We start from the raw sequence: 27,322 nt of genomic DNA, 5'->3' as shown, positions 1-27,322 counted from the left end.
GCTGAATACTGGCGCGCCAGGATTGTCCTATCACAGATTCACTGTGCTGAATACTGGCGTGCCAGAATTGTCCTGTCACAGATTCACTGTGCTGAATACTGGCGTGCCAGAATTGTCCTGTCACAGATTCACTGGGCTGAATACTGGCGTGCCAGGATTGTCCTGTCACAGATTCACTGGGCTGAATACTGGCGTGCCAGAATTGTCCTGTCACAGATTCACTGGGCTGAATACTGGCGTGCCAGGATTGTCCTGTCACAGATTCACTGGGCTGAATACTGGCGTGCCAGGATTGTCCTGTCACAGATTCACTAGGCTGAATACTGGCGCGCCAGTATTGTCCTATCACAGATTCACTGTGCTGAATACTGGCGTGCCAGAATTGTCCTGTCACATATTCACTGGGCTGAATACTGGCGTGCCAGGATTGTCCTATCACAGATTCACTGTGCTGAATACTGGCGTGCCAGAATTGTCCTGTCACAGATTCACTGTGAATACTGGTGTGCCAGGATTGTCCTGTCACAGATTCACTGTGAATACTGGTGTGCCAGGATTGTCCTGTCACAGATTCACTGTGAATACTGGCGTGCCAGGATTGTCCTGTCACAGATTCACTGTGCTGAATACTGGCGTGCCAGGATTGTTCTGTCACAGATTCATTGGGCTGATTTCTAGGGTGCCAGTGTTGTCACAGATTCACCTGGCTGATTACTGGGGTGCCAGGATTGTCCTGATACAGATTCACCGGGCTGATTACTGGGATGCCAGGGTTGACACATCACAGATTCAATGGGCTGATTACTGGAGTGCCATCGTTGTCCTGTCACAAGTGACTGAGGGGTCTAGAAGAATGAGGGGTGATAAAGTCATAGAGCTTTAGAACATTACAGTGCAGAACTGGCCATTCAGCCCACCTACCTGTGCACAGACCACACCCATTTGTAATCCTTCTATCCATGTACCTATCCAACTTTCTCTTAAATGTTGACATCTAATACTCCCACTAGCGTGTCGGTCCACACTGTCACCATCTTCTGAATGAAGAAGATCCCCCTCAGATTTTCCTCACAAATTTCTCCTTTCATACCGAAACATACATAACCCTTAGGGTCACAATGTTGAGATCCTTCCATTAATGAGAGGACCTTGAACATGGGGACATGGTTAAAAATTCTATGTCAAGACTCTGCATTGTTTGATGTCTTTTCCAGTGAACAAGTGTAAAGGAGAATGAAGTAATTGTTACCCCGCATTCAATGCAGCACAAAAAACACAATAAATATGAATACGTAAGATAGCTTATATCCATAGATTTATTGCGTGTATTAGGTGACACTAGGCACAGGAGTGTCTGTACATAAGGTGACTGACAGGAAATGATAAAGTCGTGGTGGTTGGGGGTGTGGAGGCGTGGGTTAGTGGGTGGAGGTGTTGATCAGCCTTACTGCTTGGGAAATCTAACTGTTTTTGAGTCTGATGGTCCTGGCGTGGATGCTGCCAGATGGGAGTGGGGCGAACAGCCCATGAGCAGGATGTGTGGGATCATTCATGATGTTACTGGCCCTTTTCCAGCACCTTTCTGTACGCACAGTATGTCCTTGACGGTGGTTAGGCTGGTGCCAGTGAAGATCATTTAAACCTGAGGTGTAATGGAACTCCTAGAGGTTGGTGAACCTTTGGAATTCTCTGCCTCAGAGGGTTATGGGCAGGATCACTGGGAACAAAAAGAAAGGAGAATAGTTTGTGAAAGATTGGTGAATTAAGGATTATGAAGAATTGATGAGACCAGTGGCAGGTTTGTGATAATCCTCTCAAATTGCAATTAGTTAAATACAACAGGTAGTCAAAACTGCCCAATATATCACCAGCACTAATCAACCCACCATCAAGGACATATATATACAGAAAGATGCCAAAAAGGGCCAGTAACATCATGAAGGATCCCTCCCACCCTGCTGATGGACTGTTTGTCCCATCCCTATCAAGGGGGAGGCTATGCACCATCCAAGCTTGGACCACCAGACTTAAAACAGTTACATTCTCCAAGCAGTAAGACTAATCAACATCTCCACCCACTAACCCACCCCTCTACACCCCCGACCACCACTACTTTATCACTTCTTGTCAGTCGCCTTATGTACAGACACTCCTGTGCATAGCATTGCTTTATAGACATACATAAGGTAGTTTATATACCTAGATTGATTGTGTGTATTCTTTATACTATTGTGTATGTTTTTTTTGCTGAATCAGATCTGGATTATCAATTATTTTCTCTCATTTACACTTATGTACTGGAAATGATATTTAACAATCTTGAATCTTGATTATATTTGGAAAATTTGGGTCTTTGAAATACTTACATGTCCACCCTGCTGATGGTACATGTTGATGAACAAAAAAATGACAGTTTATCTTTACTGAAGTAGGACTGCTGATTAATCTTCTGCTCGGAAGTAACGATGGAGTTTATACCAGTCCTGTGCTATGCGGAGGTGAACTATAGGCTTGCAGTTTGCCTTGAGAATAACACTAGTTCTGCACTGGCCCTGTCTTTTGGTCGTGATACAGGATGTTGCCCTGGCTATGACTCTGGGTCTGCACTGGACCTGGGTTCAACTTCAAATTCAAGTTTATTGTCTTTTGGCTGTACATATGTTGCAGTTGTCTGTCGTATCCAATGATGACGGGAAATCTGTGTGGGAGAGTTTTTAAAGAGGAAACCTTTTTGCACTGGGCTGTACCATTCTCTCAATCTTGGATGTCTAGGTCCAGTGATACCAAGTAGTTATCACAGCTGGGGTCTTCTTCAGTTGCAATGCCTGACCATGACTTCATTTGCTCTCGTCATACCCTTCGCTCTCCATTGAACGTTGCAGAACTGCCTTCCTGGCCTTTTGACCTCGCTGTAGATATCATTGACCCAGTCCGTTGGAGTAGACTTCACTTGCTAGGAGAAACATGTACATACGTTCAACCAAACGAAGCAACCTTCCTCCAGAACGTGGTGCACCCACAAAACATACATCACACATAGAATATAAACCACAATGTTACCATCAATAAGTTAATAAAATATAATTCAAAATGTGTGTAGTGTGCAGCACAGTTAAACTGTACATCGGGGTTCTGATGTCTTTATTCACCCATATTTCTTCATTACCCAGCCCCGTGCCCTGCATCAAACTAGTAATGGAACTCTGCTCAACTTTCAGCTCCACACACGAGAAGAAAAGTAGAACCAACCTGGTGGTGAAGCAGGGTCGCTACTACCTGCGGCACAACACTCTGTCAGAGGACATCCCCATCGCTATCATATTCAAGGTAACGGTGAACAGCTCAATAACTGCCCAGCTCATTGTCTGGGCTGTTTCTGTATTTCAACCTAATGCCAAGGCATAGAGACCGAGTCGGTCTTTCCGGTTAATAACCAATGCATAGAGATCGAGTCGGTCTTTCCGCTCAGTTACCAATGCATAGAGATCGAGTTGGTCTTCCCGGTCAATTACCAATGCATAGAGATCGAGTCAGTCTTTCTGGTCAATGACCAATGCACAGAGATCGTGTCAGCCTTTCTGTGCTTTTTGGATCTTTGTTTCATGAAATTGCATCCTGATCCCAATCCAAGGGAACCACCAGCCACACACTTCTGATTGGTGGAGTGGATCTTGGAGCTGCTTTTAACAGTTGATCTCAGATATGACCAAAAGACATAGGAGCAAAATTAGGCCATTTGGCCCATCAAGTCTGCTCCACCACTCCATCATGGCTGGTTTATCATCTCTATCAATCATATTCTTCTGCCTTCTTGCCATAACCTTTGACTCCCTGACTAATCAAGAACTTATGATCTTTCTTTTTAAATGTACCCAATGAATTCCACAGATCCACTACCCTCTAGCTAAAGAAATTCCTTCTCATCTCTGTCCTAAATAGATGTCCCTCTATTCTGAGGCTGTACCCTCTGGTCCTAGACTCCCCCACTACAGGAAACATCCTCCCCACATCCACTCTGTCTGTGTTCTCTGGTCCTAGACTCTCCCACTATAGGAAATATTGTCTCCATATCCACTCCACACCCATAGCTTTAATCTGCTAACTAAATTTGTTGATGACACTACATTGATTGGCCTTATCTCAAATAATAACAAGGCAACCTAAAGAGAAGAAGTAATTACCCTAACGCAATGGTGTCAAGAAAACAGCCTCTCCCTCAATGTTGCAAAAACCCCCCTCCACCAGATGGTGATGCAGCCAGTAAGAATGCTCTCCATAGTATATCTGTAGAAATTTGAGAGTTTCTTTGAGGAGATTTGGTATGTCACCAAACTCCTCATGAAATATAGCCACTGTCATGCCTTCTTTGCAACTGTATGGATATGTTGGGCCCAGGATAGATTGTCAGGAATGTTAACACCCAGGAAACTGTTCACCTTTTCCACGTTTGATCCCTCAGTGAGGAATGGGGTGTGTTCCCTTTTCTTACTGAGACAAGGTGCCACACATGAGGCTGCTTACCAAGGTAAGAGCCCATGGAATTACAAGGAGGTTACCAGCATGGGTGGAGTGTTGGTTGGTCAGCAGAAAGCAGAGAGTGGGAATAAAGGGATCCTATTCTGGTTGGCTGCCAGTCACTAGTGGACCCCACAGGGGTCGGTGTTGGGACCACTGCTTGTTACAATGTATGTTAATGATTTGGATTTGTGGCTAAATTTGCCGATGATACAAAGATAAGTGGAGGAGCAGGTAGTGTTGAGGAAACAGAGAAACTGCAGAGAGATTTAGATAGTTTAGGGGAATGGGCAAAGAAGTGGCAAATGAAATACAATGTTGGAAAGTGTATGGTCATGCACTTTGGTGGAAGAAATAAACAGGCAGACTATTATTTAGATGGGGAAAGAATTCAAAATGCAGAGATGCAAAGGGACTTGGGAGTCCTTGTGCAGGATACCCTAAAGGTTAACCTCCAGGTTGAGTCGGTTGTGAAGAAGGCAAATGAAATGTTGGCATTCATTTCTAGAGGTATAGAATATAAGAGCAGGGATGTGATATTGAGGCTCTATAAGACACTCGTGAGACCACACTTGGTGTATTGTGTGCAGTTTTGGCTCTTTATTTTACACTGACATTGGAGAGGGTTCAGAGAAGATTCACAAGAATGATTTCAGGAACGATAGGGTTACCGTGTGAGGAACGTCTGGCAGCTCTTGGGCTGTATTCCCTGGAGTTCAAGAGAATGAGGGGGGATCTCACAGAAACATTCCAAATGTTAAAAGACCTGAACAGATTAGATATGGCAAAGTTATTTCCCTGGTAGGGGATTCTAGGACAAGAGGGCACGACTTCAGGTTTGAAGGATGTCCATTTAGAACAGAGATGTGGTGAAATTACTTTAGTCTGGTAAAGTCTGTGGAATTTGTTGCCACGAGCAGCAGTGGAGGCCACGTCAGTGGGTGCATTTAAGGCAGAGATAGATAGGTTCTTGATTAGCTAGGGCATCAAAGGGTATGGGGTGAAGGTAGGGGAGGGGGGATGACTGGAAGAATTGGATCAGCCCATGATTGAATGCCAGAGCAAACTCGATGGGCCAAATGGCCTGCTTCTGCTCCTATATCTTATAGTCTTATGGTCTTACCCTTTCTGAAGTCCACGATCAATTCTTTAGTCTTGCTGATGTTGGGTGCAATGTTGTTGCTGTGACATCACTTAACCAACTGATCTATCTCACTCTTGTACGCTTTCTCATCACCATCTGATATTCTGCCAACAATAACCGTGTTGTAAATAAATTTATACATGGCATTAGAGCTGTGCCTGGCCACACAGGCATAGTTATAGAGAAAGTAGAGCAGTAGGCTAATTCGGACTGTACTTATTTGGACGTGAAAATGAACCCCAGAATACTGTTCAGTCTACCAACTCAAAGCAGACCTGTTAGCGCTCCTCTGACTCTCTAATCCATACCTTCTTGGTCCTCTGTACTGCTGCTGTGGTCTTCATTTTCTGCCTACACTCAGGGAGTAGTACAGCCCGGTGATCAGAGTTCAATTGAACCAAGTTGCATTCAGCTGTTTGGAACCAGAGCCATTCGGTTAGATCTTACCTGATGTCTCTTTAATTTCTTACGTCAGCTTTAGTTCCACAACATGTACATCTTTATCTAGAAATTCAAGACTAAAGCATTTAAGGGCTTTTGAAGGAGGGAGTTTCATCTCCTCTTGTTTAAATAACTTACTTCCCAACTTAGAAAAGTAGAGGGCTATGAGTATCCCTAGTAATTTCTAAGGTAAGGACATGTTCGGCACAACTTTGTGGGCCGAAGGGCCTATATTGTGCTGTATGTTGTCTATCTTTCTATGTTTTCTATGTTTGGTCAGTATATGGAATGAGCTGCAGGAGGAAGGGATTGAGGAAAGATTAACAACATTTAAAAGACACCTGGACAGGTACAGTACATACGTAGAAAAGGTTTCGAGGAATGTGGGCCAAATTAAGTCTAATGTTCCCGGTGTAGATGGGTATCATGGATGGAATGGACAACTGAGCTCAAGGGCTGATAACCGTGCCTGATTCTTATCCCTGCCTCTGTATCAGAATCATCCCCATTTCTGTACTTTCTGTGTCTCTCCCCCTGCATCAGAATGAAGTTTAATATCACTGGCTTATTTTGTTATTGTTTTTATTCTTATTTGGCGATACAACATGGGGTTGACCCTTCCAGCTCTTGGAGCCATGACTCCCTAGCAACCCCACTACCCAGATTAACCCTAACCTAATCACAGGACTATTTACAGTGACCAGATTACCTACTGTTACGTACCCCGTAACTGGGTTGCCAAACCAGCAGAAATGGATCACTCAATTGGAGTCTGGAGTACTAGAACTAAGAAAGTTTTATTAAAGAAACAAGCAACACAGTAATCGAAAGGATAATAAATGCAACAGTTCAGCAATGATAACCACACATGTGCACAGAATTAAGATAACAGCATCAATCAAGCTCTACCGTTGTCTAGGGGTAAATGACCAAATTTCAAAGTGACTCAAAGTTCAGTCCAGTTTAGTAGTTCAGTTCGCAGTAATCGTTGCCATGGCGATGGACAACGTGGGGGAAGAGAGAGAGAGAACAGGAACAACTGATCATTCAGACACGGCTTCACTCACAGACCGGCGATATGGCTCACAAGCAGCTTTTGGGCGGGTCCTTGGTGATGTCACCTGAGGTCACCGACCGTGACCCCTCCTCCAGATGCGGTCGATCCTCTGCAGTGAACCCGGCACCCAGGCAAGGGCGGACACACACCGGGTTCCTGCTGATCGTACCTTTCCACCCTGGCCGTTGTCTGGTACTTCCCACCGACTCGTGAGAAGCGTACCGCTTCCAGGGTCTCGTTACCTCGGGTGGCGTGTGTCCTGCCTTAGCAAACCGGTCCCTTTTTATCCCCCTGCTGGGGTATCGCCTGTCCATCACTTCAAACAGTTCAGGGTTCAAAAGGGGGAGCCGCTCCAGACAGCTCTCTCTCCCACGTCCCTTCATTACACATCTCCAGACGCTGCTCCATTGTTCCTTATCTCTCCTTCCCCTGAGGGCAGGTGGCAGACCACTTGCTGACGTCACTGATGCTAACCCAGGCCAGCCAACATCTTAATTTTATGTGTATTCTCGTCACACTACTCAGTGAAATTTTGGATTGTGGGAGGAACCCAGAGTACCCTGAGAAACTTATCCATTCCGCATGGAAAGCGTACAGAGACTCCTTACAGAACGGCACCGGAAATGCACTCCAAAATCCAGACCGCCCCAAGCTGTAATGGCATTGTGCTAACCACTACACTACCATGCTTCCCTTGTTGTGAAATATGTTGTTTTTCAGGAGCAGTACGTTACAATATATATAAATATGTAAGCTACATTAAGAAATATATTAATGAATTAAATTAGTGGAAAAAAATACAAAGAGAAAGTAATGAGGTAGTGTTCGTGAGTTCAATATCCATTCTGAAAACAGATGGCAGAGTGGAAGAAGCTGTTGTTGAATTGTGTGGTGTGTGTCTTCGGGCTTCTGTATCTCCTCCCTGATGGTAGCCATGAGAAAAGGACATGTCCTGGGTGATGGGGTCCTTGATGATGAATGCTACCTTTTTGAGGTAAAACCTTACTGTTAAGGAAGGTCTCTCCTCAGCTATCATTAATTTCTTCCTAAGTGTTTTTGGAAATGGTTTTATATAAAAAATGAGAAGAAGAGCACTTTTAATTTCACCCAGTCAGCTCAACTCATTTACTTGCATTATAACAGTGAAGGTTGACAGTGGTGCGGTAAATGAGGCCAGATAGATGGTGTGAGGTGTGGATAGAATCAGATCTATTGTCTAGGACATGCTGTGAAATTTGTTGTGTGGCAGCAGTATGTTATGTCAAACATACTTTCCAGCCTACCATCATTTGCAAGCTCGAAGAGTTGATCTCCTTCCCGTGCTGACGTGGATGACGCGTGCGTAATGATCTTGCGTGCTTTCAAGCTCAAAAGTGGGCGTGACAGGGAATGAGGAAAGGTGCAGCTGACTCATATCACCAAATCATACCGTTTCCTCGTGGCCCAGTAGCGCATGCTTTGTGGCCCGATACCGGTCCGCAGCCCGGTGGTTGGGGACCGCTGCTGTAGAGTTATCATTCGTCAATGCAGGATGTTCTGGTGGGTTTTAATCAACATGGTCTCTCCTCTCTGGATATACCTAGACCCTGTGGAATCCCCAAACTCAGATGGTTGGAAGTGAGTTTGAGAAGCTCTTTAAAGTTACTTGTGGTGAAGTTTAGAAGGATAAGGGGGACTCTCATTGAAACCTGCTGAATATTGAAAGGCCGAGATAGAGTGGATTTGGAGAGGATGTTTCCTTTCGTGGGGAAGTCTAGGACCAGAGAGCACAGCTGCAGAATAGTGGGCATCCATTTAGAACAGAGATGAGGAAGGATTTCTTTAGCCACGGTGATGAATCTGTGGAATTCATTGCCCCAGACAGCTGTGGATGCCAAGTCATTGGGTATATTTAAAGCTGAGGTTGATAGGTTCTTGATTAATAAGGACATCAAAGATTACAGGGAGAAGGCAGGAGAATGGGGTTGAGAGGGAAAATACATCAGCCATGATTGAAAATGCAAACAACAGGAATTCTGCAGATGCTGGAAATTCAAGCAACACACATAAAAGTTGCTGGTGAACGCAGCAGGCCAGGCAGCATCTCTAGGAAGAGGTGCAGTCGACGTTTCAGGCCGAGACCCTTCGTCAGGACTAACTGAAGGAAGAGTGAGTAAGGGATTTGAAAGTTGGAGGGGGAGGGGGAGATCCAAAATGATAGGAGAAGACAGGAGGGCGATGGATGGAGCCAAAAGCTGGACAGGTGATAGGCAAAAGGGATATGAGAGAATCATGGGACAGGAGGTCCGGGAAGAAAGACGAGGGGGGGGGAGACCCAGAGGATGGGCAAGGGGTATATTCAGAGGGACAGAGGGAGAAAAAGGAGAGTGAGAGAAAGAATGTGTGTATAAAAATAAGTAACAGATGGGGTACGAGGGGGAGGTGGGGCATTAGCGGAAGTTAGAGAAGTCGATGATCATGCCATCAGGTTGGAGGCTACCCAGACGGAATATAAGGTGTTCCTCCAACCTGAGTGTGGCTTCATCTTTACAGTAGAGGAGGCCGTGGATAGACATGTCAGAATGGGAATGGGATGTGGAATTAAAATGTGTGGCCACTGGGAGATCCTGCTTTCTCTGGCGGACAGAGCGTAGGTGTTCAGCAAAGCGGTCTCCCAGTCTGCGTCGGGTCTCGCCAATATATAAAAGGCCACATTGGGAGCACCGGACGCAGTATATCACCCCAGCCGACTCACAGGTGAAGTATTGCCTCACCTGGAAGGACTGTTTGGGGCCCTGAATGGTGGTAAGGGAGGAAGTGTAAGGGCATGTGTAGCACTTGTTCCGCTTACACGGATAAGTGCCAGGAGGGAGATCAGTGGGGAGGGATGGGGGGGGGGGGCGAATGGACAAGGGAGTCGTGTAGGGAGCGATCCCTGCGGAATGCAGGGGGGGGGGAGGGAAAGATGTGCTTAGTGGTGGGATCCCGTTGGAGGTGGCGGAAGTTACGGAGAATAATATGTTGGACCCGGAGGCTGGTGGGGTGGTAGGTGAGGACCAGGGGAACCCTATTCCTAGTGGGGTGGCGGGAGGATGGAGTGAGAGCAGATGTACGTGAAATGGGGGAGATGTGTTTAAGAGCAGAGTTGATAGTGGAGGAAGGGAAGCCCCTTTCTTTAAAAAAGGAAGACATCTCCCTCGTCCTAGAATGAAAAGCCTCATCCTGAGAGCAGATGCGGCAGAGATGGAGGAATTGCGAGAAGGGGATGGAGTTTTTGCAAGAGACAGGGTGAGAAGAGGAATAGTCCAGATAGCTGTGAGAGTCAGTAGTCTAATAGTAGACAACTCTGCTCCTAAACGCACCTCCCCCATTTCACGTACATCTGCTCTCACTCCATCCTCCCGCCACCCCACTAGGAATAGGGTTCCCCTGGTCCTCACCTACCACCCCACCAGCCTCCGGGTCCAACATATTATTCTCCGTAACTTCCGCCATCTCCAATGGGATCCCACCACTAAGCACATCTTTCCCTCTCCCCCCCCCCGCATTCCGCAGGGATCGCTCCCTACGCGACTCCCTTGTCCATTCGTCCCCCCCATCTCTCCCCACTGATCTCCCTCCTGGCACTTATCCGTGTAAGCGGAACAAGTGCTACACATGCCCTTACACTTCCTCCCTTACCACCATTCAGGGCCCCAAACAGTCCTTCCAGGTGAGGCAACACTTCACCTGTGAGTCGGCTGGGGTGATATACTGCGTCTGGTGCTCCCAATGTGGCCTTTTATATATTGGCGAGACCCGACGCAGACTGGGAGACCGCTTTGCTGAACACCTACGCTCTGTCCGCCAGAGAAAGCAGGATCTCCCAGTGGCCACACATTTTAATTCCACATCCCATTCCCATTCTGACATGTCTATCCACGGCCTCCTCTATTGTAAAGATGAAGCCACACTCAGGTTGGAGGAACAACACCTTATATTCCGTCTGGGTAGCCTCCAACCTGATGGCATGAACATCGACTTCTCTAACTTCAACTAATGCCCCACCTCCCCCTCGTACCCCATCTATTATTTATTTTTATACATATTCTTTCTCTCACTCTCCTTTTTCTCCCTCTGTCCCTCTGAATATACCCCTTGCCCATCCTCTGGGTCCCCCCCCCCCGTCTTTCTTCCCGGACCTCCTGTCCCATGATCCTCTCATATCCCTTTTGCCTATCACCTGTCCAGCTCTTGGCTCCATCCGTCCCCCTCCTGTCTTCTCCTATCATTTTGGATCTCCCCCTCCCCCTCCAATTTTCAAATCCCTTACTCACTCTTCCTTCAGTTAGTCCTGACGAAGGGTCTCGGCCTGAAACGTCGACTGTACCTCTTCCTAGAGATGCTGCCTGGCCTGCTGCGTTCACCAGCAACTTTGATGTGTGTAGCCATGATTGAATGGTGGATCAGACTCAGTGGGCTGTATAGTCTAATTCTGCTCCAGTATCTTTTGGTGCTGTGATTTATGTCAGTGAGTCACCAGGAGAGGGCAGCATTTCCTCACAGTTCGATACGCGAAGCCATGGTACTATTTGTAAACATTTAACATCAGTAAGCAGATTTATCTGCTCAAAGCTGTATTTCAGAGATAAGCACTGCAGATGTCCAGAGCTGGTTAGCAAAAGGCTCCAGGGTGGAGGTGTGCTGTGCTTTGATGAAGTTTTGTTCACATTGACATTGTACAGTTGCCATTCTCTGTGTCTGGCTAGCCTAGCAAAGACAGACTGTGTCAGACTGAGGAACAATCACCTATTCCATCCTCTCATGGGTCTGTAGTTTTCCGTGTTAATAGGAGTCAAGGCAGTTTTTACATGTCATCCTAAATGTCTCTGGGGTAGGGGGGGGGTGGTTAGAATTGATAGCACAGTTAGGAATAACTGCATGCAGTCAAGTAACCTTTGCAGGTATCATTACATCTTGTCTGTGGTTGGCATTTAAGTAGCCAGGATCTGTAACTGTTTGGAGATAAGAGCAAAGTGGAAACGGAGAGGAGACAACTGATAAAGAACAGGATAATGGCAGCTGGACAGTTAACCAGCAGGTTTTGCAGAAGTAATTCAGTTCACAATAGTTCAGCGCTAAAACAACGACAGGAAAATCATCCAACCAGTGAAGATGAATGAGAAGATTACAGTAGAAGATGATACAGATCATAATAGATCAAAGGAAAAGATTGATAATATTGTCAAAAAAAGGATAGTGTTTATATAAGGTGATTATGGCACAGACAAGGTGAGACTTCAAAGTAAATTTTATATCATGTTACATACATGTCACCGTATACTACTTTGAGCTTGTGGGCATTCACAGTAAATGCAAAGAAAACAATGGAATCAATGAAAACGTACGCAACATAATGAACAAACAACTTGTGTGCAAAAGATAGCAACCTGCAAATACAAAAAAAACAAAAATAATAATATTAAACAAATAAGTCAATAAATATGAAGAATGTGAGATGAAGAGTTCTTGAAATTGAGTGCATAGGTTGTGGAAACAGTTCACTGCTGGGGTGAGTGAAGTTCTCCCTGTCATTCAAGACCCTGATGGTTGAGAGGATTAACTATTCCTGAACCTAGTGGTAAGGGTCCTGCGGCTCCTGTATCTTCTTCCTGATGGCAGAAAGAGCATAGCCTGCATGGCGGGAATAGTTAATGATGACTGCTGCTTTCTTGCAACAGCGCTCCTTGTGGACATGCTCAGTGGTGGGGATGGACTGGGGCGTATCCACTACTTTTTGTCGACTTTTCCGTTCAAGGGCATTGGTATTTCCATACTAGGTTGTGATGCCATCAGTCAATTTACTCTCCACCGCACATCTATAGAAGTTTGTCAAAGTTTTAGATGTCATGCCTTTTAGTAGAAGCACTGCTGTGCTTTCTCATAGTGGCACTTATGTGCTGGGCCCTGGAAAGATCCTTTGAAATGAAAACACTAAGGAATTTAAAATTGCTGACCCTCTCTATCTCTGATTTCCCCCTATTGAGGACGGGATCACGGACCTCCAATTTCCTCCTCCTGAGGTCAATAATGAGCTCCCTGGTCTTGATGACAATGAGTGAGAGGTTGTTGTTGTGGCACCACTCAGCCAGGTTTTCAGTCTCCCTCCTACAAACTGATTCGGCCAATGTCAGTGGTGTCCTCAGCAAACTTACTTATGGCACTGGAGCTGTGCTTAGCCTCACAGTCATAAGCATAAAGCGAGTAGAGCAGGGGACTAAGCACACAGCCTTGTGCTCTTTTTCCCAGGGAAGGGCTACTAAACATAGAAGGGCAAGGTTTAAGGTCAGAGGTAGGATATTTAGAGAGGACATCTGTAGGATGTTCTTCATGCAAAGGGTGCTGTGACTGGAATCCTGCTGAAGGGTCTCGGCCTGCTGAGTTCCTCCAGCATTTTGCGTGTGTTGCTTGGATTTCCAGCATCTGCAGATTTTCTCTTGTTTGTGATTGAAGTGAGTTGGTTGAGGCGGGCAAATTAACAATGTTTAAAAGCCATTTAGAAAGGTACATGGATAAGACAGGTTTTTGGAAGGCTCTGGATGGGACTAGTTCACTGGGAAACGGATGAGTAGGATCAATAGGTTTCAATGAGTAAATCTAACACGGAAAAAGAGGTGTCCCCATTTCGAGTGAGAAGGGAAACATAACATGACTTATGATGTTAAAAAGTCTGTTGCGTCGCTTTTTCCGAGCTCTGCGCCCAGAGAGTTGGTCCGAAAACGACTCAGGTCTCTGGGCACACAGCCCACGGCAGCTAACTCACTGCTCCCGGTGTTCCATCTTCTCCCGGAACGCCTCTGTCGGGGGCACCGGCCTTGAATCGGCACATCTCCAGAGCCACGAAGATCTGGCACCCTGAAAGCGGGCTTGGGATATCAAAAAGCAGCCAGTCATAAGGCCCTGAGAGCGGGTCCCATTCCCACAAAGAACCAAAGTCAGAGTGTAACTCCAGGTCAGTGTCTTCAAAAGAACCTTGAAAAGGAAAAAGGGGATATCAAAGATAGAAATAGAGCTGTTTCCGAAGATACAAGCAAAGCAGTCACCATTTAGCATCATCATCACTTCGGATCAAATGGCCTGTTCGCCTGTTCTATTGGCCTTACTTACTGCTCATTAAGCTGCTGCTGTGGCCTTCTTCTCTAATAGAGCCATAGAGTACAGCACAGAAGCAGGCCCTTCGGCCCATCTAGTCCATGCCAAAACCATTTAAACCGCCTATTGCCGACAACCTGCACCAGGACTATAGCCCTCCATATCCCTACTATCCATGTACCTATCCAAATTTCATTTGAACGTTGAAATTGAGCTTGCATGTACCACTTGTGCTATCAGCTCATTCCACACCCTTATGATCCTCTGAGTGAAGTTTTCCCCTCATGTCCCCCTTAAACTTCTCACCCTTCACCCTTAACCCATGACCTCTGGATGTACTCCCTCCCAACCTCAGTGGAAAAAACCTGCTTGCATTTACCCTATCTATACCCCTCAATTTTGTATACCTCTATCAAATATCCTCTCAGTCTTCTACATTCTAAAGAATACAGTCCTAACCTATTCAATCTTTCCTTATAACTCAGGTCCTCCAGACCCAGCAACATTCTGGTAAATTTTCTCTGTATACTTTCAACCTTGTTTACATCTTTCCTGTAGGCAGGTGACCAAAACTGCACACAGTACTCCAAGTTGGGTCTCAAAAACATCTTATATTGGCCTTAGGTGTGGTTCAGGGTCCTCATTTCTACCTCTACAGTATAGCACCTAGTTGTGTTTGTCTCGTGTTTCAGGGGTCCAATGAGTGCTGTCTTGTGAGGGAGTTTGCCTTTCTTCTCATCACATGCCCAATCCATCTCCAACGTTTCCTCATTATAATTGTGGCCATGTCCTCTTGGTGACAGTGAAGGAATAGGGCACGGTTGAGATCTCTCTTGGCCAGAAAATATGGAGGATATTCCGGAGGCTTGTGGTGGAATGACGACAGCTTGGCAAGGTCGCTCTCTGTCATGCACCAGCATTCTGACCTGTACAAGAGTGTGGACAGAACGCAGCTCTGGTACAGCTTCAGCTTGGTGTGGGTACTGTACTCGGTTGATCCCTATAAATTGTATATTATTCTGAAGACACTTCTAGCTTACTGTATAGGTTTATGACGCAAACCTCAACTTGAGGATTGGGAAAGTAGGAATTCAGAAATCAACAAAGCAGGATTGTACATATGACAATAATAGACCAATCAAATAATCCAGCCTGCCTGCACATGATCCATATCCCTCCATTCCCTGCATATTAATGTCTCGCACAGTCTCTTAAATGGCGTTATCATATCTACTTCCACCACCACAATCCACGCTAGTCTCTGTAAAACAAAGCTTGCCTCTCAAATCTCCTTAAACTTTCCCCCCTCACCTATACCCTCTGGTATTTGACATTTCTGCCCAGAGAGAAAGAAAAGACCGTAGAAGTTTCTGGTATCTTCTTTCCAGTCCTGATGAGGGGTCTCGGCCCAAAACGTTAACTGTTTATTCCCCTCCATAGATGGTGTCTGACCTGCTGAGTTCCTCCAGTATTTTGTGTGTGTTGCTCTGGATTTCCCAACGTCTGCAGCATCTCTCATTGTCATAGAACAGTACAACTGTGTTTATATTTACATTCTTTATGTTTTAAATTATTTAGCAGAATGTCCCGATTTGAAAGTCTACCTGGAGATTTATAATCTACGTGGACACATTTATTAACTTGCGGACAAATTAAATTCTGGTTGCCGAGTCTGTCTTCTGCTTCTTTGCCAAAGACAGATGGCAGAAGTGTGAGAGAAACACCAGTGGCTGCTCTGAATTCATGCAGCCAACAATACCACATTAGCATAAGCAAATGTTACTGTGCTGACTGGAAATCGAATACTGCCCATCTCTGTCACTCCTATTGTAGGCCATGGGGGTGGAGAGCGATCAGGAGATTGTGCAGATGATTGGGACAGAGGACCCTGTGATGTCCGCCTTCGCTCCGAGTTTGGAAGAGTGTCAGAAAGCTCAGATCTTCACCCAGATGCAGGTGTGTCTGTAGAGTTATAAACCTCTGTTTAAAATCTGCCTTTTGATCAGTGTTAGAGCATCAGACTGAAAACCTACTGCAAAAGCTCATGTTTCTTCGGAATAAGGTTTAATATCACTGGCATATATGGTACTGAAAATTGTTGTTCTGCAGCAGTGGAATATTGCAATATATAATAAAAAACTAAATTATAGTGAGAAATACATGTATGTGTGTGTGTATACATATTAATTAAATTAACAAGTAATGCAAAAGGAGAGCAAAAATGGAAAAATAATTGCTTCTTAAATATTTTAACAGGATTTAATGGAAGTGACCAAGGTAATCTCAGTATCTTGCAATGTATCACAATATAGTGTTTTTGAAGTATTGTTATTAATTAAGAGTCATCTTTATTCACCATATACATTTACATATATTAAGAATTTGCTGTGGTATGTCGGTCAGAGTGCAACATGCAACAAAACACAGCGTTCAGCAGTTGTAAATGGGACTCCATCTTATGTGGAAAAACAATTCAAAGTTCAAGTCAGGGTTTTGCTATTGGTTATTTATTTATTTGACCACTGCTTTGATAAGATATTTAAAAGGTAAAAGTACTGGAGCGAGGGGCCGGGGCATTGGAGCGAGGGGAGGGGACACTGGAGTGAGAGGACGGGACACTGGAGGGAGGGGAGGGGACACTGGAGCGAGCTGACTAGATATTGGAGTGAGATAACTGATGGAGATGTACAACCAGATAAGAGGCATAGTTCGAGTGGGCAGCCAGACTGTTTTTGCCAGGATGGAAATCGCTAACACAAGAAGGCATAATGTTAAGGTATTGGATGAAAGTTCAGAGGGGACTGTCAGAGATAGGTTTTTAACACAGAGTGGTGTGTGCATGGAATGCCCTGTCAGGGATAGTGGTAGAGCCAGATATATTAGGGACATTTAAGAAACTCTTAGATAGGCATATGGATAATAGGAAAATGGAGTGCTATGTGAGAAGAAAAGGTTAGGTTGACCCTAGAGTAGGTTAAAAGATAGCACAACTTCATGGGTTGAAGATCCTGTACCGTGCTGTACTATTCGATACTCTTGCAACTCTGTGTTGGGGTTGTAAATGCTTTTAATTCTGCACGATTCACTCCTTTCCTCTGACCCGCAGGCACTGAAGTACATCGGGAATAAAGTACGCAGGCAGAGGATGTGGGGAGGCCCCAAGAAGACGAAGATGGAGGAGGCCCGGGAACTACTTGCGTCAACTGTGCTCACCCACGTGCCGGTAAGTGCTGTACCGTGTGTCAATACTGTCAACTGTGCTCACCCACGTCACACCACGTGTCAGTAAGTATCAGAGTCACACCACGTGACAGTCAGCGTAGAACCACGTGTTAGCGTAGAACCACAAGCAGTCAGCATCAGACCGCGTGCCAGTCAGAGTCACACCATGTGCCAGTCAGCGTAGCACCATGTGCATGGCAGCGTAGAACCACAAGCAGTCAGCATTGCACCAGGCTAATCATATGGCTACATAGACAAAATGATGGAGGAACTCAGCAGACCCAGCCTTCCTCCAGCATTTTGTGTGTGTTGCTTGGATTTCTAGCATCTGCAGATTTTCTCTTGTTGGTCTTATGCCTGTCATGTTTGTGAACTGTAAAACCCTCCTTGACATGGTTGAAAAGGCAAAGAAGCTATCTGCAAACGTGATTCCAGAACTGTGAGCTTATGGACATTGAGGAAGACTGTACAGTGGGTGAAAGAGCTCAAACTACAGCAGAGAGACACCAAACGTTACAGGTGCCAAAACTCTGCAGGAACACACTAAAAGCTCAAGCAACAAGTGCTGGAAAAATATAAGACAAAGGAGCAGAATTAAATAATTAGGCCCATCATGGCTGATCCATTTCACTCTTAACCCCGCTCTTCTGCCTTCTCCCCATAACTTTTGCTGCCCTGACTAATCAAGAACCTATCAACTTCCACTTTAGTTGCACATAGTGACCTGGTCACCACAGCTGCCTGTGGCTACGAATTTCACAGATTTACCACCCTCTGACTAATGAAATTCCTCCTCACCTTTGTTCTAAATTCGTCATCCCTCTAAATTGCTGTGCTCTCTGGTCCTAGACTCCCCGCCAAAGGAAACATCCTCTTCACATCCACTTTTGTCTGGGCCTTTCAACATTCGATAGGTTTCAATGAGATCCCCCCTTCATTCTTCTAAATTCGAGTGAGTACAGGCCCAGACCCTTCAATCGATGCTTATATGGTAACCCTTTCATTCACAGAATCATTCTAGTGAACTTCATCTGAACCCTCGCCAATGTCAGCACATCCTTTCTTAAATAACTACTCACAAAATTCCAAGTGAGGTCTCAGTAGTGCTTTGTAAAGCCTCAGCATTACATCCTTGCATTTATATTCTAGTTCTTTCGAAATGTGTGCTAACATTGCATTTGCCTTCTTCACCACCAGATCAACCTGCAAATTAACCTTTTACGGAATCCTGCACAAAGGCTCCTAAGTTCCTTTGCACCTCTGATATTTGAGTTCTCTCCCTGTTTGGAAAATGGTCTATTCTTTTATTCCTTCCAGCAAAGTGCATGACCATACACTTCCCGACACTATTCCATCTGCCATCTCTGCCCATTTTCTAAATTTGACCAAGTCCTTCTGCAGCCTCTCTGCTTTGGCAACACTACCTGCCCCTCCATCTAACTTCGTATCGTCCACAAAATTGACCACAAAGCCTTCAAGCCCTTCATCCAAATCACTGACATATCACGTAAAAAGTATCGGTCTGAACAGAGACCCCTGTGGAACACCACTAGTCATGAGCAGCCAGTTAGAACAGGATCCCTTTATTCCCACAGTTTCCCTACTGGGTGCTCAATCAGCCAATGTTCTATCCATGCTGGTATATTTCCTGTACTACCATGGGCTCTTAACTTGTTAAGCAACCTCATGTGGCAGCTTGTCAAAGGCCTGAAAATCCACGTGCACAATATCCGATTATTCTCCTTTGGAGCTGGAACTCTGGAGCAACACACTAAAAGCTGAAGGAACTCAATGGTCAGGCAGCACCTACGAAGAAAATGGACAGTTGAGACCCTTTGACAAGACTGAAACAGGGCCCTTTACCCTTCGTCAGGACTGGATGAGTCAGGGATCTTCACCCTTCATCAGGACTGGGTGAGTCAGGGATCTTCACCCTTCGTCAGGACTGACTAAGTCAGGGATCTTCACTCTTCATCAGGACTGGCTGAGTCAGGGATCACTCTTCGTCAGGACAGGGTGAGTCAGGGATCTTCACTCTTCGTCAGGACTGGGTGAGTCAGGGACCTTCACTCTTCGTCAGGACTGGCTGAGTCAGGGATCTTCACTCTTCGTCAGGACTGGGTGAGTCAGGGACCTTCACTCTTTGTCAGGACTGGGTGAGTCAGGGACCTTCACTCTTCGTCAGGACTGGCTGAGTCAGCGATCTTCACTCTTCATCAGGACTGGCTGAGTCAGGGATCTTCACTCTTCGTCAAGACTGGATGAGTCAGGGATCTTCACTCTTCGTCAGGACTGGCTGAGTCAGGGACCTTCACTCTTCGTCAGGACTGGCTGAGTCAGGGATCTTCACTCTTTGTCAGGACTGGGTGAGTCAGGGACCTTCACTCTTCGTCAGGACTGGGTGAGTCAGGGACCTTCACTCTTCGTCAGGACTGGCTGAGTCAGGGATCTTCACTCTTCGTCAGGACTGGCTGAGTCAGGGATCTTCAACCTTCGTCAGGAGCGGGTGAGTCAGGGACCTTCACTCTTCGTCAGGACTGGCTGAGTCAGGGATCTTCACTCTTCGTCAGGACTGGGTGAGTCAGGGACCTTCACTCTTCGTCAGGACTGGGTGAGTCAGGGACCTTCACTCTTCGTCAGGACTGGCTGAGTCAGGGATCTTCACTCTTCGTCAGGACTGGCTGAGTCAGGGATCTTCACTCTTTGTCAGGACTGGGTGAGTCAGGGACCTTCACTCTTCGTCAGGACTGGGTGAGTCAGGGACCTTCACTCTTCGTCAGGACTGGCTGAGTCAGGGATCTTCACTCTTCGTCAGGACTGGCTGAGTCAGGGATCTTCACTCTTCGTCAGGACTGGCTGAGTCAGGGACCTTCACTCTTCGTCAGGACTGGCTGAGTCAGGGATCTTCACTCTTTGTCAGGACTGGGTGAGTCAGGGACCTTCACTCTTCGTCAGGACTGGGTGAGTCAGGGACCTTCACTCTTCGTCAGGACTGGCTGAGTCAGGGATCTTCACTCTTCGTCAGGACTGGCTGAGTCAGGGATCTTCAACCTTCGTCAGGAGCGGGTGAGTCAGTCCCCCCCTTCACTCTTCGTCAGGACTGGCTGAGTCAGGGATCTTCACTCTTTGTCAGGACTGGGTGAGTCAGGGACCTTCACTCTTCGTCAGGACTGGGTGAGTCAGGGACCTTCACTCTTCGTCAGGACTGGCTGAGTCAGGGATCTTCACTCTTCGTCAGGACTGGCTGAGTCAGGGATCTTCAACCTTCGTCAGGAGCGGGTGAGTCAGGGACCTTCACTCTTCGTCAGGACTGGCTGAGTCAGGGATCTTCACTCTTCGTCAGGACTGGGTGAGTCAGGGACCTTCACTCTTCGTCAGGACTGGGTGAGTCAGGGACCTTCACTCTTCGTCAGGACTGGCTGAGTCAGGGATCTTCACTCTTCGTCAGGACTGGGTGAGTCAGGGACCTTCACTCTTTGTCAGGACTGGGTGAGTCAGGGACCTTCACTCTTCGTCAGGACTGGCTGAGTCAGCGATCTTCACTCTTCATCAGGACTGGCTGAGTCAGGGATCTTCACTCTTCGTCAGGACTGGATGAGTCAGGGATCTTCACTCTTCGTCAGGACTGGCTGAGTCAGGGACCTTCACTCTTCGTCAGGACTGGCTGAGTCAGGGATCTTCACTCTTTGTCAGGACTGGGTGAGTCAGGGACCTTCACTCTTCGTCAGGACTGGGTGAGTCAGGGACCTTCACTCTTCGTCAGGACTGGCTGAGTCAGGGATCTTCACTCTTCGTCAGGACTGGCTGAGTCAGGGATCTTCAACCTTCGTCAGGACTGGCTGAGTCAGGGATCTTCACTCTTCGTCAGGACTGGCTGAGTCAGGGATCTTCAACCTTCGTCAGGAGCGGGTGAGTCAGTCCCCCCCTTCACTCTTCGTCACGACTGGCTGAGTCAGGGCCCTTCACTCTTCGTCAGGACTGGGTGAGTCAGGGACCTTCACTCTTTGTCAGGACTGGGTGAGTCAGGGACCTTCACTCTTCGTCAGGACTGGGTGAGTCAGGGATCTTCACTCTTTGTCAGGACTGACTGAGTCAGGGACCTTCACCCTTCGTCAGGACTGACTGAGTCAGGGATCTTCACTCTTCTTCAGGACTGGGTGAGTCAGGGATCTTCACTCTTTGTCAGGACTGACTGAGTCAGGGACCTTCACTCTTCATCAGAACTGACTGAGTCAGGTCCCCACTCTTCGTCAGGACTGACTGAGTCAGGTCCCCACTCTTCGTCAGGACTGACTGAGTCAGGTCCCCACTCTTCGTCAGGACTGACTGAGTCAGGTCCCCACTCTTCGTCAGGACTGACTGAGTCAGGTCCCCACTCTTCGTCAAGACTGACTGAGTCAGGTCCCCACTCTTCGTCAGAACTGGGTGAGTCAGGGATCTTCACCCTTCACCATTCCTGATGAAGGGTCTTGGCCAGATACAAGATATGAATCAATAAATCTTATCCAGAATTTGGAAGAAACACTTTATTGGATAAACAAGTGCGAAATGCTGGAGGAACTCATAAAGATAGGCAGCCTAGGAGAGTCAGTGGATGTTGTTTACTTGGAATTTCAGAATTATCTTCAAGATAAGAGCCCATGGTATTACAGAAAAATCTTAGCGTGAATAGAAGATTGGCTGACTGGCAGGAGGCAGAGAGTTGGTATAAAGGGTTCTGGTTGGCTGCCGGTGACTCATGGTGTTCCATGGGGGTCTGTGTTGTGACTGTTTCTTTTCTCGTTATATATTAATGATTTGGATGACAGAATTGATGGCTTTGTGGTCAAGTTTGCAAACGATAGAAAGATATGTGGAGGGGAAGGGAGTCTGCAGAAGGACCCGGACAGTTTAGAAGCATAGGCAAAGAAGTGGTAGGAGGTGTAGACTATTTTCTAAACAGGAATAAAATTTAAAAAATGAGGGGTGCAAAGGGACTTTGGGAGTCCTTGTGCAGGATTCCCTAAAAGTTAACTAGCAGGGTGAGTCGGTGGTAGGAAACCAAATGCAATCTTAGCATTCACTCTGAGAGGACTAGAATACAAATGCAAGGATGTAATGCTGAAGGCTTTATAAGGCTTTGGTTGGACCACACGGAGTATTGTGAGCAGCTTCTGGCCCTTTATCTAAGAAAGGATGTGCTGGCAATGGAGAAGGTCTTGAGGCGATTTATGAGAATAATTCTGGGATGAAAGGATTAATGTACGAGGAGCTCTTGATTCTGGACCTGTCCTCACTGCAATTTAAGACGTTCAGACCGAGCGAATATTGAAAGGCCTAGTTAGAGAGGATCTTTCCTTTAGTGGAGGAGTATAGGACCAGAGGGCGCAGTCTCAGAACAGAGCAACGTTTATTTAGAACAGAGATGAACAGGGATTTTTTAGCCAGAGAGTGGTGAATCAGTGAAATTCATTGCAGCAAATGGCCGTGGAGGCCAAGTTTTGGGGTATGTTTAAAGCAAGGTGCTGGTTCTTGATAAGTAAGGGCATCAAAGATTACAGGGAGAAGGCAGGAGAGTGGGATTGAGAGGGATAATAAATCAGCCACAATGGAATGGAAGAGCAGACCCATGGGCCAAATTGCTATTTCTGCACCAACGTTTTATGGTCACATATTGAGGGAAGTGAAGAGTCAACATTTCGGACTGAGACTCTTCATCAGGATTGAAAGGAAGGGGTTTAAAGTGAGGGTGTGAAATTTGGTCCCACAGGGAGAGGTTGAAGGAGCTGCCGATTATTTAATGGAAAGCTGGATAAATGCATCAGATAGAACGGAACAGGAAGGTGCTGAGCAGTGGGAAGTGATGCACAGGGGGTAGATTGTGCATCATAACTAGCTCAGCCCAGGTGGAGACAAAAGATTGCAGCGGCCTGCAAGGACGAACACCTCCAGATCACCCTGTGCCCTGAACCACATCCTACATTTACGCTGACAGTTTTAGTGAAGACACAGGGAACTACAGATTCTGAAACATGGAGCGAAATAGGGGGAACTCTGCAAGTCAGGCTGCACCTGTTTTGGATTGAGACCTGCTTAGTGAGTGTGGGGGGGAGGTTGTGTTGAGAGGGGAGAGGGGAGGTGAGACAAGGGCTGGTAGGTGAAGGGTGGAACCAGATGAGGACAGTGGGGTGATAGGCGGATGGACCAGTTGGAGGTAGGTGGGTAATGAGTTCAAAGGAAATTTGTTATCCAAGTATATTTATGTCACCATATAAAACCCCAAGATTTTGCTTTTTGCAGACATTCACAATAATACAAAGAACAAAATAATAATAAATTAAACCTCTTTTTACTGGATGACTCTATAGTTGTGACTCATTAGTTCCTCACTAACAGGCACCGGACTCTGGTGAGAAATCCACCATTCTCAGACTCCATACGTCTAAAGTCGATATGAGTTGGGTCCTGCCAAACCTGTGTGGTTAGGATGTCTTGCCCACCTAAACCCCGATCTATATGAATACTGTGTAATTACTGCCCCCATGCAATCACCAGTCGGCAAGAAATAACAGATTGTACACTGCAAACAATTATAAAGTAAGTAACAAATTTTAGTTTTATCGAACAGTTAGTAGGAAAAATGAAGCCGGCTGGTGGCGTAGTGGCATCAGCGCTGGACTTCGGGGCCGAGAGGTTCCGAGTTCGAATCTGGCCGGCTCCCTCCCTTGCACGCTCTCCATCCGTGCCTGGGTTGAGTGTCGAGCTAACAACTCGACCTCGTAAGAAAAAAACCTGGAGAGGAATGGGCTCCACCAGGTTTCAGATGCCCAAGACACGCCGTACGATGAGCATACCAAAAGCTTGTCATGATGGCGCCCCGACGACTCCACCAGGAGTTAAGGGCGCACGCGCACACACACAGTAGGAAAAAGAAAAGAAAAAAATAAAAAGGGCCCATTACAGTTAACCCAGTCCAAATGGGTTCATAAGTTGGAACTCATCTCAAAGTTCCCTTTAACTCGCACGCTGGACCCACGGTCTGTGTGAAAGCCCACACCACCTTCTAGATGTCTCTCAAAATCCATCTCGAACAAACGGGCTCACTCACGGGAGTATTGGTCCTTCCACCTTGAAGCTGTTCATCTGCACAAAGCAACTTCTGCAACAGGGACGGCATCCTCAGCCTTCTTCCTTCCTGTCTTTTCCCAGCTCCTGTCAGAAAGACCTCAATCCACACCAGTGTCCGTCACAAAATCCTCTCTGCCCAGCATTCTCTAGAACCTTCTCCCAATTCCACCATCCTGATTGGATGACACTACATTCCTAAGCATAGACATCACAACCCCTTATCTTTAGCTCAGACCCAAACATGCTCAAAGCAGAACAGACTGCTCTTACAGAACTGCTACAATGAAATACCTACAGCACAGCAGTAAAAATCTTAACCAGGGTGTTACATAAATAAATAAGCAATAAACATCGAGAACATGAGATGAATCCTGAAAGTGAGTCCATAGGTAGTGGGATCAGTTCAGTAATGTGGTGAGTGAAATTATCCCCTCTGGTTCAAGAGCCTGATGGTTGGGAGGTAATAACTGTTCCTGAACCTGGTGGTTTGAGTCCTGAGGCACCTGTACTTTCTTCCTGATGGCAGCAGCAAGAAGAGAGCATGACCTGGATGGTGGGGGTCTCTGATGATGGACACCACTCTCCAGGCCATAAAAAGGAAACAAATAAGGAAGATATTGGGGCAGACGGAGTCAGATGATGGTGATGAGTGGAGAGGTAGAGGAAGCTGATAAGTGAAACTAGAGGGGGAAGAATGGTGAGAGATGGAAACTGGTGGAGGAGCAGATGAGAAGGGTAAGGCAGGGGAGAAGAAGCTCTGATGGATAGGGTGGGAGGAGGTGGGAGTAATGAATCTCAGTAACAGTGGGAGGAATTGGATGGAAACTGTGATCAGGGCAGAAGGAACAGAACTGGACAGGTAGGATAGGAGTGGAACAGGAAGGCAGGGAAAACTGGGTTGTAGGCCACCCAAGTGGAATAGCAGATTCTCTTGCGCAAATGTTCAGTCTGCTTGCTATAATCAATAATATTACAGGAAAGAAAGTTCAGTCCGTGATGCTTTTCAAGGCATTTGGAAAGTGAACTATTTCTTGGGACTTGTACAGAAGAGGAGATTACAAACTGCAGCAGAGACCCAGAAAAAAGACCTTTTATTTGTTTTACTTAGAGTTACAGTGCAGAACAGGCTTTCTGGCCCAATGAGCTGCACCACCCAGAAACCTAGCCTAATCACAGAACAATTAACCTACTGACCGTGTCTTTGTATGTGGACCTTTTGGTCCAGAGAAAACCCACACATTCACAGAGAACCTTCATCAGAACTGGGAAAAAAATGAGGGGTCAGAGTTAGAAGGTGGGGGGAGGGAAGGAAGAAATGCAAGGTGATAGGTGAAACTGGGGGGCAGGGTAAAGGTGATAGGTGAAACCGGGGGGGTGGGGGGTAAAGGTGATAGGTGAAACTGGGGGGCAGGGTAAAGGTGATAGGTGAAACCGGGGGGTGGGGGGTAAAGGTGATAGGTGAAACTGGGGGGGGAGGTAAAGAGCTGGGAAGTTGATGGTGAAAGAGATACAAGGCTGGAGAAGGGGGAATCTGATAGGAGAGGATAGAAGGCCATGAAAGAAAGAAAAGGGGGAGGAGCACCAGAGAGAGGTGATGGGCAGGTAGCAGGTAAGAAGATGAGGTGAAAGAGGGAATGGTGAAGGATCTCCCAGTGGCCACCCATTTTAATTCCACTGCCCATTTCCATTCCCATTCTGATATGTCAGTCCATGGCTTCCTTTACTATCACAATGAGGCCACACTCAGGGTGGAGGAGCAGCGCTTTATATTCCGTCTGGGTAGCCTCCAACCTGATGGCATGAACATCGATTTCTCGAGCTTCCAGTAATGCGCCACTCCTTCACTATTCCCCATTCCCATTTCCCTCTTTCACCTTATCTTCTCAGCTGCCCATTATCTCCCTCTGGTGCTTCTCTCCCTTTTCTTTCATCCATGGCATTCTGTCCTCTCCTACCAGATTCCCCCTTCTCCAACCCTGTGTCTCTTTCATCATCAACTTCCCATCTCTTTGCTCCCCACCACCCCCCCCAGTTTCACCTATCACCTTGTGTTTCTTCCTTCCCTCCCCACCTTCTAACTCTGATTCCTCGTCTTTTTCTTCAGCCCTGATAAAGGATCTAGGCTCGAAACGTTGACTATACCCTTTTCCGTAGATGCTGCCTGGCCTGCTGAGTTCCTCCAGCATTTTGTGTGTGTTGCTTGGAGATTTCCTGTACAGTATCTGCAGATTTTCTCTTGTTTGAGATTATATGAGCTGAAAGATCTGTTTCTTGTAAAGCAGCCCCAAACATCTGTAATTGGAGCAGACATGTCCTGCCACTGACTAAAGCTTTTGAATGAGCAGTGTACATGTATCTGTGTAACTATGCAGTAATTTAACAGGTTATAAGTGTTATATTTGCCATAGATTTCCATATGGAAGGCAAATGGCCAGGCATGTTCTCCAGATATAGACTGCTCCTTTTCTTGGTTTAATAGGGTGGTGACTAGGTCACACCTGACAGTTTCTGTATTTATAGTTAAATAAAATCTGTGCTGGATTTAACTGGTGGCTCTATTCATAGCATAGGAGCAGAGTTAGGGCATTTAGCCCATTAATTCTGCACCTCCATTCCATCATGACTGATTTATTATCCCTGTCAAAGCCCTTCCCCTGCCTTCTCCCTGTAATCTTTGAATCCCTGACTAATCAAGAACCTATCAATCTCCACTTTAAAGAAGAAGT

At 46.4% G+C, this 27,322-nt stretch overlaps 1 protein-coding gene across 2 annotated transcripts in view; it reads left to right on the top strand.

Annotated features, from left to right (window-relative positions):
* The window catches only part of polr3b (polymerase (RNA) III (DNA directed) polypeptide B), a 171,331-nt gene that overhangs the window by 32,414 nt on the left and 111,595 nt on the right, over positions 1-27,322 (top strand). For both annotated transcript variants that reach the window (XM_063057575.1, XM_063057576.1), the window contains 3 exons: positions 3,219-3,327; positions 16,101-16,223; positions 17,374-17,490. In XM_063057575.1, the coding sequence (XP_062913645.1) occupies positions 3,219-3,327; positions 16,101-16,223; positions 17,374-17,490 (349 nt within the window). The remainder of the gene's footprint in view (positions 1-3,218; positions 3,328-16,100; positions 16,224-17,373; positions 17,491-27,322) is intronic.

The sequence above is a fragment of the Mobula hypostoma genome, chromosome 9 (assembly GCF_963921235.1).
Source record: "Mobula hypostoma chromosome 9, sMobHyp1.1, whole genome shotgun sequence".
Taxonomy (NCBI): Eukaryota; Metazoa; Chordata; class Chondrichthyes; order Myliobatiformes; family Myliobatidae; genus Mobula; species Mobula hypostoma.
Note: the sequence above shows the minus strand (reverse complement) of the source record. Positions and strands in the feature narration are given on the sequence as shown.